The sequence below is a fragment of the Emys orbicularis genome, chromosome 14 (assembly GCF_028017835.1).
Source record: "Emys orbicularis isolate rEmyOrb1 chromosome 14, rEmyOrb1.hap1, whole genome shotgun sequence".
Lineage (NCBI taxonomy): Eukaryota > Metazoa > Chordata > Testudines > Emydidae > Emys > Emys orbicularis.
In genome coordinates, this window is record NC_088696.1 from 27,045,979 (window position 1) to 27,063,342 (window position 17,364).

Genomic DNA, 17,364 nt, shown 5'->3' on the forward strand with positions numbered 1-17,364 from the left:
CTTTTCCAAAAGAGCAAAATTCTCCCGAGACTGGGGTTTCCAGATCTGAATGCTTAATTTCATAGTCTATCTCAACAAGGGCAAAGCTTCAAAAATACTGGATCAGGGTTTATTGTGATTAAACTACGAGAGCTACTTATATTGAACTATTCCCTCATTTTCAAATGCTGGTTCAATATTAACATCTAGCAAAAATGCTGAAGATTTGTATTACTATTTCATAAGCTTTATATACAGCATATCAGTAACTCCATCTACTGTCCATAAAACTCTATTCTAGTTATTCAAATACAACTAAAAGGAAAGGGTTTTTTTAAATGGGCTAATTATCTAACTCCAAGATTCATGATTTGCCTGTCAAACTAAAGCCAAGTTGTTAATTCAAAACAACTGCACCAGTTACTTTTCCTCCGATCAATTCTTTGCATTGTCCTGCTTAGCTACCATGTAAACAAACTCCCCTTCACAGTAAATAAATTCTTCACGCAAACCATCTTTGTCCTGAATTTAAAAAAAATATTTGAAATCAGTATGACATGTTGTCACTGCAACAACTAGATTTAATAACCACCCTGAACTTGTATTCATAGATTCCAAGGCCAGAAGCGACCAGTGTGATCATGTAGTCTGACCGCCCATAAAACACAAGCTATTTAACTTCCCCAAAATAATTCCTAGAGCAGATCTTTTAGTAAAAACATCCAGTCTCAATTTAAAAATTGTCAGTGACAGAGAATCCACAATGACGCTTGGTACATTGTTCCAATACTTAATTACTTGCATTGTTAAAAATGCATGCTTTATTTCCAGTCTGGATTTGTCTAGCTTCAACTTCCAGCATTGCATCATGTTATATCTTTCTCTGCTAGACTGAAGAGACAATGGTTAAATATTTGTTCCCCATGAAGATATTTATAGACTGTAATCAAGTCACCCCTAAACCGTCTCTTTGTTAAGCTAAATAAATTGAGCTCCTTGAGTCTAACACTATGAAGCATGTTAGTATTCAGACTAAAGGATTTTCCTAAAGTCAACTGCACTTATCCTAATATTTCAAATAGGCCATTAATTTCATAGTCTATTTTAAGGACCAAACCCCAAAGTCCGATGGATTTTCATAGGAGTTTACTTGAGCACGGGCTGGCATAAAAACAGAGTGAGGACTTCAAGATTTCGCCTTCTAATAGTGTCCTCTACGTTACATAAAATATTTCTCCCTCCATCTGGGAGATCTTATTTGTCAAAATCTAGAAATGTAGATAATTTCAGTGGGAGCAGGATTATACCCTTAATTCAGTCTTCCTCTAACATGCAAACTGGGCATAATTCACAAAAATAGCACTATAACAACAAATGTGACAGTTAATTATGTTTCATGGCGTGACTACCACCGGTACAGAAAAATGGGTAAATCCTTGTCTTCTGTCAGGTAAGTGGTGGTGCCCACATGAGGTACAGGAATTTTTATGCACAGTTCTGCCTCCTCTTCCATGCAGGCAAACTCCCCAGCTGATGACTGCAAAGTCTGTATAATATAGGTTAGTCTGCCTTGACTTCCTAATTTCAGTCACTCAGCCCAAGCCATACATCTGATTAGACAGTTTTGTGGGCATCTGTACCTCTGTGGTCATGCCCTGGAAAATGTGATGTACAGAAAATGTATTAAAATTGTAGAGCTAGTATTTTAATGCTCAGGGGTTTCCTGGTCCTGCTTGCAGGCTAGGGAGCTCTGTAGGGAAGCATAAAAGCAGCAAACAAAAAGCCTAGAGTAAGGTGGGGCAAGTTATGCCTCTGTTTTAGGGAGCAACCTGCTTTGTGTTTCATCATTCTGAATTCTAAGAAAAAAAGTAGTGTTACATTGCAACCTTCCATAAAGAGTATTTTATCTAACTTCTCTGTTGGTATGCTGTTACACATACCAGAAAACCATCAGGATAGTCAAAACAACTAAACTGTTTTTTGCAACACAAATTAAACATTTGAAAGGTTCCAAATGTTTTTTTCCATTTCTGTCCCCCCCCTGGTGTGACTGTCACTGCCTTACACAAATAGGTTTGACTAGCAATAACCTCAGCTCAAAAACCTCCTTAATCGGTTTATCCCATTTTAAGAGGCAAAAGAGACAGCACCTTTCTGCCACCCATGACAGAGAAGTCTTGGGATAAGATCGGAAGTAGACAGGTGAGACAGAGAGCTGAAAAGGGCACTCAGTTAGGGAGATTTTAGGTGAAGAAGAGAAAAGGCGACCTATGAAGGAAGCTCCATGTGCTTAGCTGATACAGGCAATGGCCTCTGGAACCAATTTTTTTCCAAGTGGGGGCACAGAAAGGGGTAAAAGGATCCCCTGGACAACCTCCTCCTTGACACTGCTTTCCTCCTCTTTCTTCTACCTCGGGGGCGGAGCAGATAAGAGATTTGTCCAGCCCTGTGACAAGTGTCTGAAGCACAGTGAAAGTGCCCTTTATCAGCCCTGCCTCAGGTGAACCAGTGACCATCTGCGAAGAGGACCCAGTGCCCCATGTTCATACAATGCCCACAACAAAGTGCTGGAGAGTGGAGTTGCAGTGAGTTCCTGGCTAGCTTCTTTTTCTTTCCCAGCTGAAGAATGAAGCAGGTTGAAAAGGTTCAAGATGCCACCTCAGTATGAGGCACCTGCTGCTTCTTCAACACAGGCAAGAATCAACTGGGGAGTCTGGCTGCATGGAGGTGAGAAGGAGCTGGAGTGGACATGAAAATTTCTGTATCCTGACTGAGTATCACCGTCCGATGCACCAAGGATAGAAACAGACAGTGCTTAATTTGTAATGAAAGAGGTGACCGGGTTCAAGCAATTTTTTTTAACATTCATAACTGATGCAGCAAGCGCAGAGGTGCCTGGCTATGGACTGCCACACCTAGAGTTGCTGGAAACGTGCTTATTTGTCTGTATCAGTGGCAGCCACACCATGGGAAACAGAGAAGGCATGATGGTGTGGCATGAAGGTTGTATCGACATCAACTTGGAATGGCCACATTACTTACAAGTGGTAAAGTCACATGAAAATTATTCAAATACATCAACAGTGTTGGTAAAGTCTTTATACCATACAGTCACATATTCTATGCATTCCACATCCTTTACGGAAAAAACATTTTAGAAACTGTTTGAAGGAGTTTTCAAAATTTTTATATCCCTCCACTTGTAAGGTCAGGTTCTCTTAGTGCCCTTAGCCCAATGATGTAGGCCTCAGAATGATAAAGATTTTCTCAAATACATTTTAGAAACCTCTAAAACGTGATTAGAATAGATTTTCTATGCAGAATAATGTGGTGTTTTTAAGGTTTTGCTCTTAAAGGACTCAAAGCAAGTTTTAAGATTGGGCATCTCAGAGCTAAAAGCCAGTGGTTTACGCACTGGAAAGCTGGCAATGTCCCCATCACACTGACTGGTATAAAATTTCACGTTTCTAGTCTGCTGGGTTTCAAGATAGATATCTGACTTTAAACTTGTCACTGTTCCTAAATTGTTCCTAGGCCAATGTAATTCTGTGGGAAATTCCACATTTATGAGACAGGAGGAAACAGGCAAGTTGTTTAAAAATAAAAGTCTGGAGGGGTTTGAATGTTTGAAGTAGTCCCAGATGAGACTGATTAGTGATGGTGAGTTGGCCAAAGGTGTCTGATAACCATTATCACACAGACTTTCAATTTACCAACACCATGTGTGTTATAGAAGGTATTATCATAATTGTGTTTTGATGCTGTTTAATTCTTGCACTATGCATCTGTATTGTAAAACACACTATTTGGAGATTCATAAGTAACTAGAAAAATATTGGTTGTTTGAAATAAATCATACACATATATTTTAGTATATGGGAAGTTTTTAAATACTTCATTTAAAAAAAGGATAATGTTTAACAACAGTGCAAGAAACTAAAAACCCCCACAGGCTTTTGGGTTTTACTCTCAAGGTCAACTGATATCATTAGACTTACATGAACTCACTTCAAGTTACAGCAGGGAAATCATGTTAGGAAATATGGGTCAAGTCATCAAGCAGTAATAAAGCTGTTACCTCCAGACTTACTATTTGAAATATTCTTTGAAACCTGTCATAGTTTAGTATTTCCATTATTAGAATGACATTTAACAATGAAATATATCAAATGACTAAAAAACCAAAGGCCACTTAAAATGAATATCAAGTCAAATGTATCAGGAAAAAATTTACAAACCAAATAACGTCACATTTTATTTAGTTGATAGCCATTTTGTCCCTATACATAAGACATGAAAGAAAAAAGTGGAGAAAACTTCTTAAGCTTCAAGTTAATGAAATAACTATGCTATTTAGAGAGCTTCAGAAAGGTTTTTATATGGCAACTGATATGGGCCTCCATTGATGCAGCATATGAGTACAAAGAGTAAATGATATGTAAATATGAATTATAGTGCCAAATGCACATCAAACGGATGAAGTGACATCATCAATCAGATGAAGTGACAAATGTAAGTCACTCAAATAGCACAATCATAAGCATGGTATAAAAATGTATGTTGTGATATCCTCAAATGTATATTCTCATTTACAGTTTAGGGAGAGATTTTCAAAAGTGCCCAGCTTTTGACTGACTAAATTTGCTCCCGATTAAGTCAACAGGAGCTTTATAATTGATTTGAAAGGGAGTTGGGTTAGGCCAGTGCCAAATGCTTTTGAAAATCCCACCCTAAATTGTTTTCATGAAGAGAGTTTAAGCTTGTGTGACAACTTTGGTATTCCAAGTATCTCCAAGTGCTTCAAAAAAGGAAAGATTAGATACAAACTGAATACTCATTATACTTGCACAAACCCTTGGCATTAGAACCTGTTTAACTAAGCACAAGGGTGGGTGCATCAATGCTGGCCCTTATTCTTTTCAGAAACTGCCAGTCGTCCAGATGAATTGACAATCACCAGACACTGCCATCCCTATCAACTGCTGATTTTGTGTCTCCCCTCTGCCTATCTTCAGCTCCTGATTTACAATCCAACCACTCCTCATAGTGCTTCTAGATAGATCATTCTTATATGGATCATTATTAAATTCTAGCAACCCTGGTACCGTCTACCCCCTGCACAGAATTACATGGAGCTACTACAGAGGCAGCTGCGCAGACAAGCAGGGGACAGCCAAAACAGATCTCGGTGGCTGCTAGCAGGAATAGGCACATACATGCTAGAACATCCACATTGCCTATATGCTGTCTGGGTTACTTCCTGGGGACCCAAATAATTTTTCAGGAGTTAAACCTGAACACCCTCAAACACAGTTTTATTATATAATGTATATAGTGTTTCAAACAATCATAAGAATCAACCAAAGTGGTATCGCTTTTTGCACATTTGTTTTATTTTTGTATTTTTAAATTACATTGAATTCAGTAAAGGTGTTATATTTCATATAGCCAGGCATTCCATATGTACTAGATAAGATTTACATTTCCATTAGTTAAATTTGGGGCTAAAAAAATAAATGGTTGAGTGTCCTTTTAAAGAACTAAGTAGAATAGAGTACAGTTTAAATGAATAATTCATTTTTTTAAAAATGGAACAAAGTAATATAAGTGGGGCGCATTAATTCCCAAGCAAGTGAAATTTATTGTCATGTAGGTGCCCATTGGGAATAATTTATGCACCTTCTATTAAGAAAATATTTTAAATTTAAATTTACATATTTTGCTTATTAGGACTAACCTTGCCAGGATCCTTTTTGGAGGTGCCAAGCCCTCTGGTGTGGACTTTATAAAGTGTCCACTTAGCAGGAAAAATAATGAAACACATACATGGGTGTTTTCCAAAGAGAAATGTTCTGTGCATACTGAGCTTCTCACATGCTCTTTGTAAACTCAGCTTGTCAGTCTGCAGACTAGATTACAGAAGTCTTTTTTTTTTTTGCCTTGTACAATCAAAACCAAGTAAAACTCACTATCTCTTGTTTCAGAACCTCTTCACTCAAATGCATTAAATCAAACCAAATCAATGGTAGTATATTAAATTACAAAACAAGAAGAAAACTTCACTACAAACTACCTGGGTCGAAAGGAAAGGAAAGCAGCATTCACTTACAGCACATACAATATTCTTAACAACCTAATCTCTCTCCATCATCTCTCATTACGACTGAATGCAAACACAAACAAAGAGCTCCAGGAAATGTATTTCAGTCATCACAGGTCTTTGTGAGAAGCACAACCATTGTGAAATTCTAAGGTTTATAAAACAGAACAGATTTTTAAATCATTCTTTATTAAAGCACAGCTGAAGTTGATGTTAAATCTTCACTCTCTAAAACATTCAAAAGCACTGATGCTTGCAAGGTGTTAATAAAGCAAATCCATTCAGATCACAGTAGTTTGCCTGGCTAGAATTAAAAGCATGACCCCCGAGACAGACTCCAATGCTCCCCTCACCTCCTGCTGTGGGATACGGATGGGATACTGCTGTTGGGCCCTGCATAGGAGAAGATAGCAATGGAAGCCTCCTACTCCACATACCAGTCTCTCTCCTCTCTGAAGAAGATTCATGTGGACACTCTGCCACGCAGGACAAAAACAGGACATGGCTAGGATTGGAGAGGTAGGGGGTTGGGGGAGAGAGAGACACACAGGAGAGGTATATTCCTCTCCAGAAACTACATAAGGATATACCACTCTGTGACGCTCCCACACCCCTCCAAGAGTTCACAGTGTGTTATCAACAGCTGAGGTACAGTACAAAGGGGAAGTACAACTAGAATGAGCCAGCAAGGTGATATGGGGATTGTGACCCTAGATATCCATGGATCCATAGCTTTTTCGGTCTGTGGCCTCACTATACCCTAATGGACTCCCACACTGGGTGAATGAGCTGACCCAGAAATATTGCATTAGTGAGTTCCACTTTTTGGGTTTGAGAGGAGGGCTGGAAATACTTCACAAAACAGTCAACGTGGAAGCAAGAAGTACAAGAAAGCATTTATATAAGGGTTTCTCGCTTATTTTAGCGGGCTCTAGAGATTTAGATAGTTGGGATAAGCCTCCGAGCTATTCACCTATTAACAATAATTACAACTGATTTAAAATATCTTAAGGCATTCCCATGCTTCACCTACAACAACACTGCCTTCCTATAACTCTACATGCAGATAATTGGAAAGAGATTTAACTTAAAAAAGGAACAAACAAACATGAGACCAACAGTGGTCATACTAAAAATACCTCTGGGAAAAAAATTAAGCCATATATAAATGGGGAAGGACTAGCTGAGATAGATGTCCAGGGACAGGAAATTCCACATTCAAAGTCTACGCACACAGCAAAGGTCAACCCATAAAGCAACAGAGTGGGAGTTCTAGAACACAACTTATCAATAAAAAGCAAACTTCAACAAGGCTGTTTTCAGTATAGCCAGTGCCTACACCGTTAGAAACCAAGGGGCCAATTTAAAATTAATCCACCACTTTATAGGCAGCCAACGTAAAGAACAAAAAGATGGACAGGCATAATATGATTGTTCAAAACAATGAGCAAGGATACTGCTTCAAGCGACAGAGAGGCAAAACTGGAAGGAGTAATGCTATTAGGAAATTAAAGACACAAGCCTCATGGGCAGGGGGACTGCAAAGTATTAGAAAGATAAGACAACCTGCACATATTATGCACAAACATTCCCAAATAATCAAACTCACACATTCACTCATCCCACACATGGCTTTCCACAGTCAGATCAGTGCTTGCTTTAACGATAACTGAAGATGAGTTACATCTCTAATTGGTATTAACTCTCCTGTAAGCCCACATAAAATCACTGTACAGGCAATGAAATTCCAGGCAACCTCAGAGGCTTTTGTAGTTTATATTTTTTTTAAATCATGGTTATCCTCTTAAGAGCTTCCTAAAGCAAGAATCCATATTAAACTCCTAGTAGCACTAAACCAATTGTTCTATAAAGTCAAGTATAATGACGATGGCACATCTGTTCCACTACAGCTAAAGACTAGGTGGACTTTCCAGTACAAATCCTTTACTAGATCTTCAATCAGTTCAAAACAAGTCAGTTGTTTTACAGCTTATTTCATAGGGAGTATTGCCAATTTCTAAGGGAAGTGGGTGGGAAGGCCATTTTTAAACAACCTGGAAAAACTGCTGACGAGCAGTATAAGTAAGGGCAGGTCTACACAACCGCTTAAGTCTAACTTATGTTGCTCAGGAGTGTGAAAAAGCCCCACCCCACTTGAGCAACGCAAGTCTTGAACTGTCCACACTGCTCTCCCACTGACATAGCTTCCGCTTCTCACCGAGGTGGAGTAATTATGCTAATGGCAGAGCGCTCTCCCATTGGCATAGCGTGTCTTCACCAGACTTGGTGCAGCTGTTCTGATGTAGCGCTGTAGTGTAGACTTGCCCTGGTGACATGTAATGTGATTCCAAATACCACTGCACTCAACTGGATTACATGAGCTTGAGTGAGTAATCAGTGTCAATTACAGATTGAATGGGAAAAATTCATTTTTAATAAGGTTAGGCCCAGATCCTGCACTTGAATCCATGGAGCTGGGCCCCTATGACTGCAGGGAGACCCAGCAAAGTCACTGGGGTTCTGCTGCACGGATCAGATTGCAGGATCAGGGCCTTAGTCTCTGAAAGCAAACAAGTGCCTTCAGACTATTTCAGGAAATGAAAACTGGAAATAAAATCAAGAATGTCTTTATAGTTGTTTGAGAATTGGGTGAAGAGAATGCATCTGAGCTGTTAAAATATTTGTATTATGGTTGCGATAATATGTCCATAAGGTATTCATCAGAAAATACTCTTGTATCCGTACTTCTCAAGACTATGCTCTCCCATGTATAACACTCATGGAGTGTGGCTGGAACAAACTTCTGTACAAGTTCCCCTTGTGAATTAAATTCATACCAGCAGTACAGGAGCACTACATTATCCATAAAGTGCTCCTATCCCTGCCTCATATACCCAGCACTTGAGAGGCCTTTTGTGGGATACAAGGTGAATGAGGATTTCAACTGAATCTGGTCCTAAACTGTTTTTCCACAGCTCAATTGGCTGGACAACCTAACATTGCAATTGCAAAGCCAGTCGGCTTCACTAGAGAGGAATAGCTACTGCTCTAACTGGACACCTGAAAGGGAATCAGTATAGCACCCTGAGAATGCTCATGTTTGTACATCAGGTTCTTATTTACAGTTGAGGCATTAAAATAGACTTCACAGTTGATTGGTTCTTCTAGACCAGTGGAATTAGACACTCTAAGTACCTTAGTATTTGGAGTATGATAGTGCAGATACTACAGATGGCAAAACAAATAATATAGATACAAATAAATTGTGATAAACCAATTCTTTTTATTTTTCAGTGGAAGTTTTGAGTTTGTGTTGCTACAGACAGACTTGCCGTAAATTTGTTGCTGCATTTATATTTAATATGTTTAAAAGAGGGATGAAATAGACTTTAGAAATGCTGGTGAAATATTTATAAAACCACAAAGAAGCTATGTAACTGGAAGAGAGGAAAATAAAATAGCTCACACATGGGATCAAATATACAAGTCTAGCTTTTAACCTGACAGTTTCCCCACAATGCAACTGAGTACACTGCCAGCATGTCACAGATCTGCAACACCTGAGCTGGCAGGGGGAAAAAAGTGATTAAAAGAGGGTGCAATAACGTAATTCTGTCCTTAACACATTCATCCCAAAATACTCCTGCAGATCTGTTCCAAAACAAAGGCATCCTTAAAAGTACAGCCCTCCTCTACTACACAAGAGTTTCTAACAAGTTTCTCCCCTTCACGAAAATATCAGCAAAACATTTTTTCCAGGATGGCACTAAAGTTCAGGATTTCTTCCCTCCCTTTCTCATTATTTCAATATATTTAAGTACTACAGATGAAAATTTCACAAATCATATGTTACAAAGAGCAACTTAGACGTGGCATTAAAACAATGTCCAGAAAGTCTATAAGCCCGAGGTAATGTCACCAAGTGAATGCTAATTATGGTGGAAAAGACACTATATGGACACCAATTCATCGAGTAGTAAATGTGATAATAGAATCCACTGATCCTTTCTCAGTGTTCTCTCTTCATTTTTTATATATTAGGGTAACCAATGTCCTGATTTTATAGGGACAGTCCCGATATTTGGGGTTTTTTCTTATATAGATACCTATTACTCCCCACCCCCTGTCCCGATTTTTCACACTCGCTATCTGGTCACCCTATTATATATACACACATACATAAGTTAAGCACATAAGTGCTTTGCTGATTGCGGACTATAATTCTATATCCTGCTATTTCAAAAATACAAAACATAGGAGCTTATTCAAATCCTGTGGCCTAGAACAATACTGCTATATTGCCTGGGTATATGGGTAGTTGCGATACCAACCTTAGTTCTGAATTTCTCTACATTTCTGATTTTGCAATTCTTACAACTAAATTAAAAATACGTTTATAACAATATCTGCCGTATTGCTGCAAAATGTGAAGATTTGAACTGTGTGTATTGATAATTTTAAAATATGTTGAGGGTTAAAAGACTGAAATACTTACCTACACCTGCTATTATTTTATAAAGATGATTTGCTGAAAAATGGATTAACAGGAGCAGAAAGTCAACTGTGACCAAGATTATGCAAAGGATAACAGAAACCCATTCTTGCAACCGTTTACCTAAAAAAGAGAAAAAATAAGAAAAAATAAATTTAGTGCAAACTGACTGGAGAGGAGGAAGGAGAAGGACACCGTGGAAGAAGGTGATGGGAAAGAAGTGAAGGAGAAAAAGAAGAAAAAACTACAAGTATATTACAAACACTATTTGTCCTACTAAAAAACTATTCATCCTTCTACTGTGATTCCTTAGTAAATCTTGCCCAGAACACAGGCATTAAAGGTATGCAAGTGAGTGGATCATAAGAAAAAGAAATAACCAATTGCAGTCAGCAAAGTCTTCTGCTAAAGGTCTAATGTTTATAACGAGGAAAATAACGCTTGGGTATGGAACCTGACCATCCCAAGGAACTCTCCCATCTTGAAAGCAGTCAGCTGCTAGGCTTTCCTTTGGGCACCTACATAAAGAAAGGATTAGCAGAGCTGAAGTTAACCTGTGGAGCAAGGTAGTGCTCAAGCAATCCGTCAGAAGACATAGAATAAGGCCTCAGTCTTGCCCAGGGATCCAATGTACTTTTCCTATCTTTTCAATATGTGAGGTATTTTCCAAGAAGCTGTGAGAAGAGAGACATCTTGTTACTTTGCTTCATTAGACCTTAAGAACCCCTCATCATAAAAGTGGACTAGCCTCTGCCCTCAGTTTATCATCTCTCTCAGGAGGTCATGGAGGAAATGCTAGGACTCAGTCATTAAAATTGTGTTTTCTAAGTTTTCTACTCCTTTTAAATAATTTAAATCCTAAATAAATAAAATTTAGCACGTGAGACAGTGCATCAGGTGCAAACCCAAGTGTCAATGTAGGCTACACATTGGGTCTTTTGCAGTGTCATGGTACCAAATTTTGTCTTGCCACAGTTTAGTATCACCTCAGATTACCTACAGCAGAGGCAAGTGCCACAAGCTTCAGCTGTAAAGGCTCTAGCACAGTAAAGGCTCTTACATTTGCACGGCCACCCGCAGCTCCCAGTGGCCACGGTTCGCCATTCCCAGCCAATGAGAGCTGCGGGAAGTGGCGGCCAGCACGTTCCTGCGGCCCGCACTGCTTCCCGCAGCTCCCATTGGCCAGGACTGGTGAACTGCGGCCACTGGGAGCTGTGGGTGGCCGTGCAAATGAAAACAAACTGTCTGGCGGCCTGCTGGTGGATTCCCCTGACAGACCACAGGTTGCCCACCACTGTTCTAGCACCTGGCTGACCCAAATATACACTCTTCCACTGCCTTCAACTCCACGTTCTGCCCTGGGCCACAGACATCCTGCTTCCAAGATTCACTTCTCCCACCTGGCCTCCTAACTGTCACAGAGTCTCCTCCTGGGTTTATGGCTCATTTTCTGCCTCAGCTGGAGGTTTAGAGCAGCATAACGACCACCATTAGCAGGCTCCCCAGACGGCTGTCTGCTGACCAGACACTGCTCAGCTGATTCAGCTCACCAATCCACAAGGCGCCCAACCCTAAACTTCCAACTTCCACCTCAGATACATCTCCCAAGCCATTCAAGACAGCGGAGCTAGCCATATTAAGGCCTGCAGTCGATTTAGCTGATTTAAACTACTTAAAAGGGGCATAGAATTTAGAAACCAACCACAGCTGGTGTAAAATCAGCATGTCATCTTTGAACTCAATGGAGCTAGCCCGATTTACACCAGCCAACGATCTGACCCCAGGATTAAATCATCAAAAATCTTAATTCTCAGGCAGACTCAGAGAGCGATGACAAACTGAGGGCAGACGGTAGTCTATTCCTCATAATTCAGGTTATGTAAGGACTAATGGCCTCGACTAACAAAAACATCTCTTCTTGTACCTTCTGGAAAAATCACCACACAGGCCGAGAGTACAGGAAAAGTGAAACTATTATTAATTAAGTATCAGAGGGGTAGCCATGTTAGTCTGGATCTGTAAAAAGCAACAGCGAGTCCTGTGGCACCTTTAAGACTAACAGATGTATTGGAGCATAAGCTTTCGGGGGTGAAAGAAGTATGCGTCTGACGAAGCGGGTATTCACCCACGAAAGCTTATGCTCCAATACATCTGTTAGTTTTAAAGGTGCCACAGGACTCTATTATTAATTAATGTCAGTATTGACGTTGAAGAAGTGCACAGAAATTAGTTAACTCTTTTCAGAAGCTCTTCTACTGACTTGCTGGAAATGTAAGGGTCCAAATAGCCACCTCTCCTTATTACAGTGCCACCAGCTGACTCTTTGTACAACCCCAGTTACTGAATTCAGGCTATTTAAAGAAGGCTTCATAGAAATTGAGAACTTGATTCTGCTCCCATTGACTTCAATGGTGCATGATCGAGCCTTTTAAGGTTGTTGTACGCCAAGTTAAAATGTCAATGTTGCAGATACCTATTAAGAAATTTAGAAGCTTTTAATTGCATAAGAACCCACAAGCACTTTAGCATAGAAAGCTGGCACCATTAATGTCGGGCTAAACACAGCGTAGTAGAATCAACCTTCAAATGCACATGACAATAGTTTTTGGGTTTGGAATTAAGTTCCGACATCGCATATAGCATAATATTAAATCTCACAGAGTGTACTATAAGCAATTCTCTACTGGCCCAATCTACTAAAATGATTTATGCTCCGAAAGTTTAACTGTACAGTAGGGAGACTGCTGCATATTTGCTCCCTCACAAAGAACTCTTGTCATTCAAGTCACTGGTACAAATGCCGTTTGTGCAGATTTTCGACTGGTAAGAGATTTAGAGTTTTAAAATAAACCCATCTTCTTTCAGTGCAAAAAGACAACAAACATACTATATGGAATGTATACCATTTCTTGTGCACAAACAAATATATTTTATGGCAATCACATCACAAAAACACCTCACCAGCATTAAATAAGAGACCTGCCATAACACAACCTGTTTGCTACTCCTCAGAGTGATTAAAATATGATTTTGCCATATTGAAGCACTTTCACCCCTCGCAGTCAGCAAGGCCTTCCCTCCTCACCGTATTCATGATGTTTGTTTTAACAGATTACCTGTATGCCTGTCAATATATTGATGAACAAATATAGGAGCACTTATGATTAAGATGCCTCTATTCTACTACATTAAAATAAATACTTACAAGGAAATGTGTTCAGGTTTGTTTTGGTTTCGGCTCACTGTTTCATTTGGGAAAAGAGTACATAAAATTACTGAAAACATTTTTGTGTTTCCTACTTGCAAATATAGAAAAACTTCTGTTTGAAAGGCCAGATTCTGCAGACTGTCTGCCCTCAAAACTTCCCACTGATATCCTGATCGGACACAAGCTACTCATATGACCATTTATGGATGTAACAGAAATTCAAGAAACGTTGCTAGAATAAGCAGATACCAAAAATATGGAGTTGTTTGTTAGCAAATAGAATTTATACCAATGAAGAAACTATCTTCCACCATTCTGTACATTTAAGTCATCTTGAAACATCCAGTAACTTTAAAATTAGAACCTGTCAAGAGATATTTTCCATTTTATTTTGTCTAAGCACGTTTCTCTCATTTTAGGGTCTCCACCGATTTTCATAAAGTTTCCAATAAAAATGATTTTGTTGACGCTACAATAAAACGGGGTGACAAACCCACAATTGAAAGCCCATGAAATAGCAGAATTACATAGGATTCCAGTATAGCTGTGAACAGGGGACTGCGCAATTTGCTACCAAACTCCTTTCTCTCACCCCTCCAATCCTGTACCCTTTTACCCTCTGCATCCACCTTCTCCCCTGTTGAAATCAAGAATGCAGAGTAGATATTAAAATTAACTAATACAGTAAGTGAACTGAAGAATTAGTGCCAGTCTAGCAAATTAAACAAGGGAATAACCTAATTTTTCCCCATTTTTTTCCTTTTTTATTACCAACAAATTAGAGGGCTCCAGTAGATTTTATCAAATACTGAGCTCGCCACTCTCTTTCTCAAGCTGTATAAATGCCTTTAACTCCCAAAAGAACATCACCATTCCTTAGCCCCATGTAGCTCTCTTTCATTTACCCACTTCCACAGCACCATTTTCAAAGATTTGTTACAGCCAAAGGGAACAAAGTGGAAATCCTGAAAGGATCTCTGCAGATTTTTCCAGAATTTTTACTCTGCCCCCTCCACCAACTGTCCATAAGACCTCAACTCCCCTGCTGCCTATATCCTTTATGGATGACTCCTAAGATACTTAAAGATTAAAACAAAGGACAAGCCTCACAAGTCTTCCACAGAAATGTCAGCCATAATAGTTTAGTCACACTATCTGAACACAAAAGGGAAGCCTAACCTTACCTTTGAAGTTGCAAGCCTTAGTCAATTCCAGAAAACAGAAGATAGGCACGACACAAAACATTATATAATTTATTTCATTACCTACACCCATGCAGACTCACGCTATACAATCTGAGCAGACACACTAAATACAAAAACAGGTCTCACCTATTAAGTTCAATATGTTTTATTTTTTTTTAAATAGTATTAAGCTATGTTAAAATAAAATGTATAAACATCTTCATGGAGCAACATTGCAAACACGTAGGAAATAAGAAAAATGTCTCTTTAATGCACAAGCCATTCAAAACTGGGCCCCAAGTGTTGTGAGAGGCTAACTACAATAGATAGCCTGCAGGCGCCTTTAGAACTGTCCAGGCACGGAATGTAAAAAAGAACGACAGTGCTTCTATAGTAGCATCAATTCCAATTGAAGCAAAATAATAGGAAAGAGCACAATATTCTACACTTGTATCACAAAAGGCTAAACCTCAAATATTTGTGTACGGTCACTCAGCCAGATGCTAAAAAAAAACAGTCATATGTATTTTTTTAAATATGATCAAATTTTGCAAACTGCAGCCTTCTAATTCACATATGTCTAAGTGATGGCAATTATTTTTTCCCCCTTTAAGATACCATTTGCTTTCCTTTCAAATGAGCCATAATTTCTAACTATTCCCGTGGTGCATTTTAACCTAAATAAATCTGTGCAGGTATGCTTTTGTAATCACTTATTTTGCAGTGTACTAACCTCTACTATGGATTGTACATAGATATGAGATTAACTGAGTGTGTGTGTGTGTATATATATATATATATATATATATAACAGGCTAACTTCTAAAAGTTTCATCCCATGTGAATTAAAAACCTTACATGCTGTTGCTGGTTCTAGTCCTCGGTGCTCTAGCACAGGACTGTTTTCTTTGAGTAGAACTGTGTCTACAGGGCCATCTCTGTAAGCGTTCACCACTGGTAGATGCTGTGGTCATTATGGTCACACAACTACATTGACTGTGCCGTACCTAAAGCATTCTGTATGTGAACAAAGAGCAGATATGTATAGCGATCGCAGACTGATGTGCTCCTAAACAATGGGCCTGTGTCACAACTGGACTGAGATCAGAAGGTAGCATGTGACGTCATATGGATGCAAGCCTTACTAAAATGACTGGTCAAAACCAGCAAGTCCCAATGTCCTTTATGGAGCCAAACTAAATGCTAGAGACTGCAAGAGACTTCCTAAACTATGAAAGTGCAAAAGCTGCTTAAGATCCAGTCTCCTCCTCTACTGTGTGAGGGAAGAGGGTACGAATGACTTTATAGGAGGAAGCAAAAAGATCACTGAAAGCAGAAAGCCTGGGTGAAGGCCCAAGGCACCAAAGGCTGTCTCTGAACCTCAATCTACAGGACAGAGAAGCGTTCTCTCTCTCTAAGGGTATGTCTACACTACGGGATTAATCCGAATTTATATAATTCGAATTTGGGAAACAGATTGTATAAAGTCGAATGTATGCGGCCACACTAAGCACATTAATTCGGCGGTGTGTGTCCATGTACCGGGGCTAGCGTCGATTTCTGGAGCGTTGCACTGTGGGTAGCTATCCCATAGCTATCCCATAGTTCCCGCAGTCTCCCCTGCCCATTGGAATTCTGGGTTGAGATCCCAGTGCCTGATGGGACAAAAAACATTGTCGCAGGTGGTTCTGGGTACAGCCTCACCCCTCCCTCCCTCCCTCCCTGCATGAAAGCAACGGACGGCAGACAACCATTTCGCGCCTTTTTTCCTGGGTGAACACTGCAGACTCCATACCACGGCAAGCATGGAGCCCGCTCAGCTCCAGACAGCAGTCATGAACATTGTAAACACCTCGCGCGTTCTCGTGGAGTTTATGCTGAGCCAGGACCAGAAAAACGAGGCGAGGAGGCGGCGGAGGCGGCAGCGCAGCGACAAGCGTGATGAGGACATGGACACGGACACGGACACAGAATTCTCTCAAACCTCGGGCCCCGGTGCTTTGGAGATCTTGTTGTTAATGGGGCAAGTTCTATCCATGGAACGCCGATTCTGGGCAAGGGAAACAAGCACAGACTGGTGGGACCGCATAGTGTTGCAGGTGTGGGATGATTCCCAGTGGCTGCGGAACTTTCGCATGCGTAAGGGCACTTTCATGGAACTTTGTGACTTGCTGTCCCCTGCCCTGAAACGCCAGAATACCAGGATGAGAGCAGCCCTCACAGTTGAGAAGCGAGTGGCGATAGCGCTGTGGAAGCTTGCAACGCCAGACAGCTACCGGTCAGTCGGGAATCAATTTGGAGTGGGCAAATCTACTGTGGGGGCTGCTGTGATGCAAGTAGCCAAAGCAATCACTGAGGTGCTGCTACGAAAGGTAGTGACTCTGGGAAATGTGCAGGTCAT

The 17,364-nt window shown here is 40.0% G+C and overlaps 1 protein-coding gene across 1 annotated transcript in view; it reads right to left on the minus strand.

Moving 5' to 3' along the window:
- LOC135888929 (plasmanylethanolamine desaturase 1-like) overlaps positions 1-17,364 on the minus strand; it is a 73,642-nt gene that overhangs the window by 22,435 nt on the left and 33,843 nt on the right. Inside the window, exon 2 of the mRNA XM_065416728.1 lies at positions 10,575-10,694. Within this exon, the coding sequence (XP_065272800.1) occupies positions 10,575-10,694 (120 nt within the window). The remainder of the gene's footprint in view (positions 1-10,574; positions 10,695-17,364) is intronic.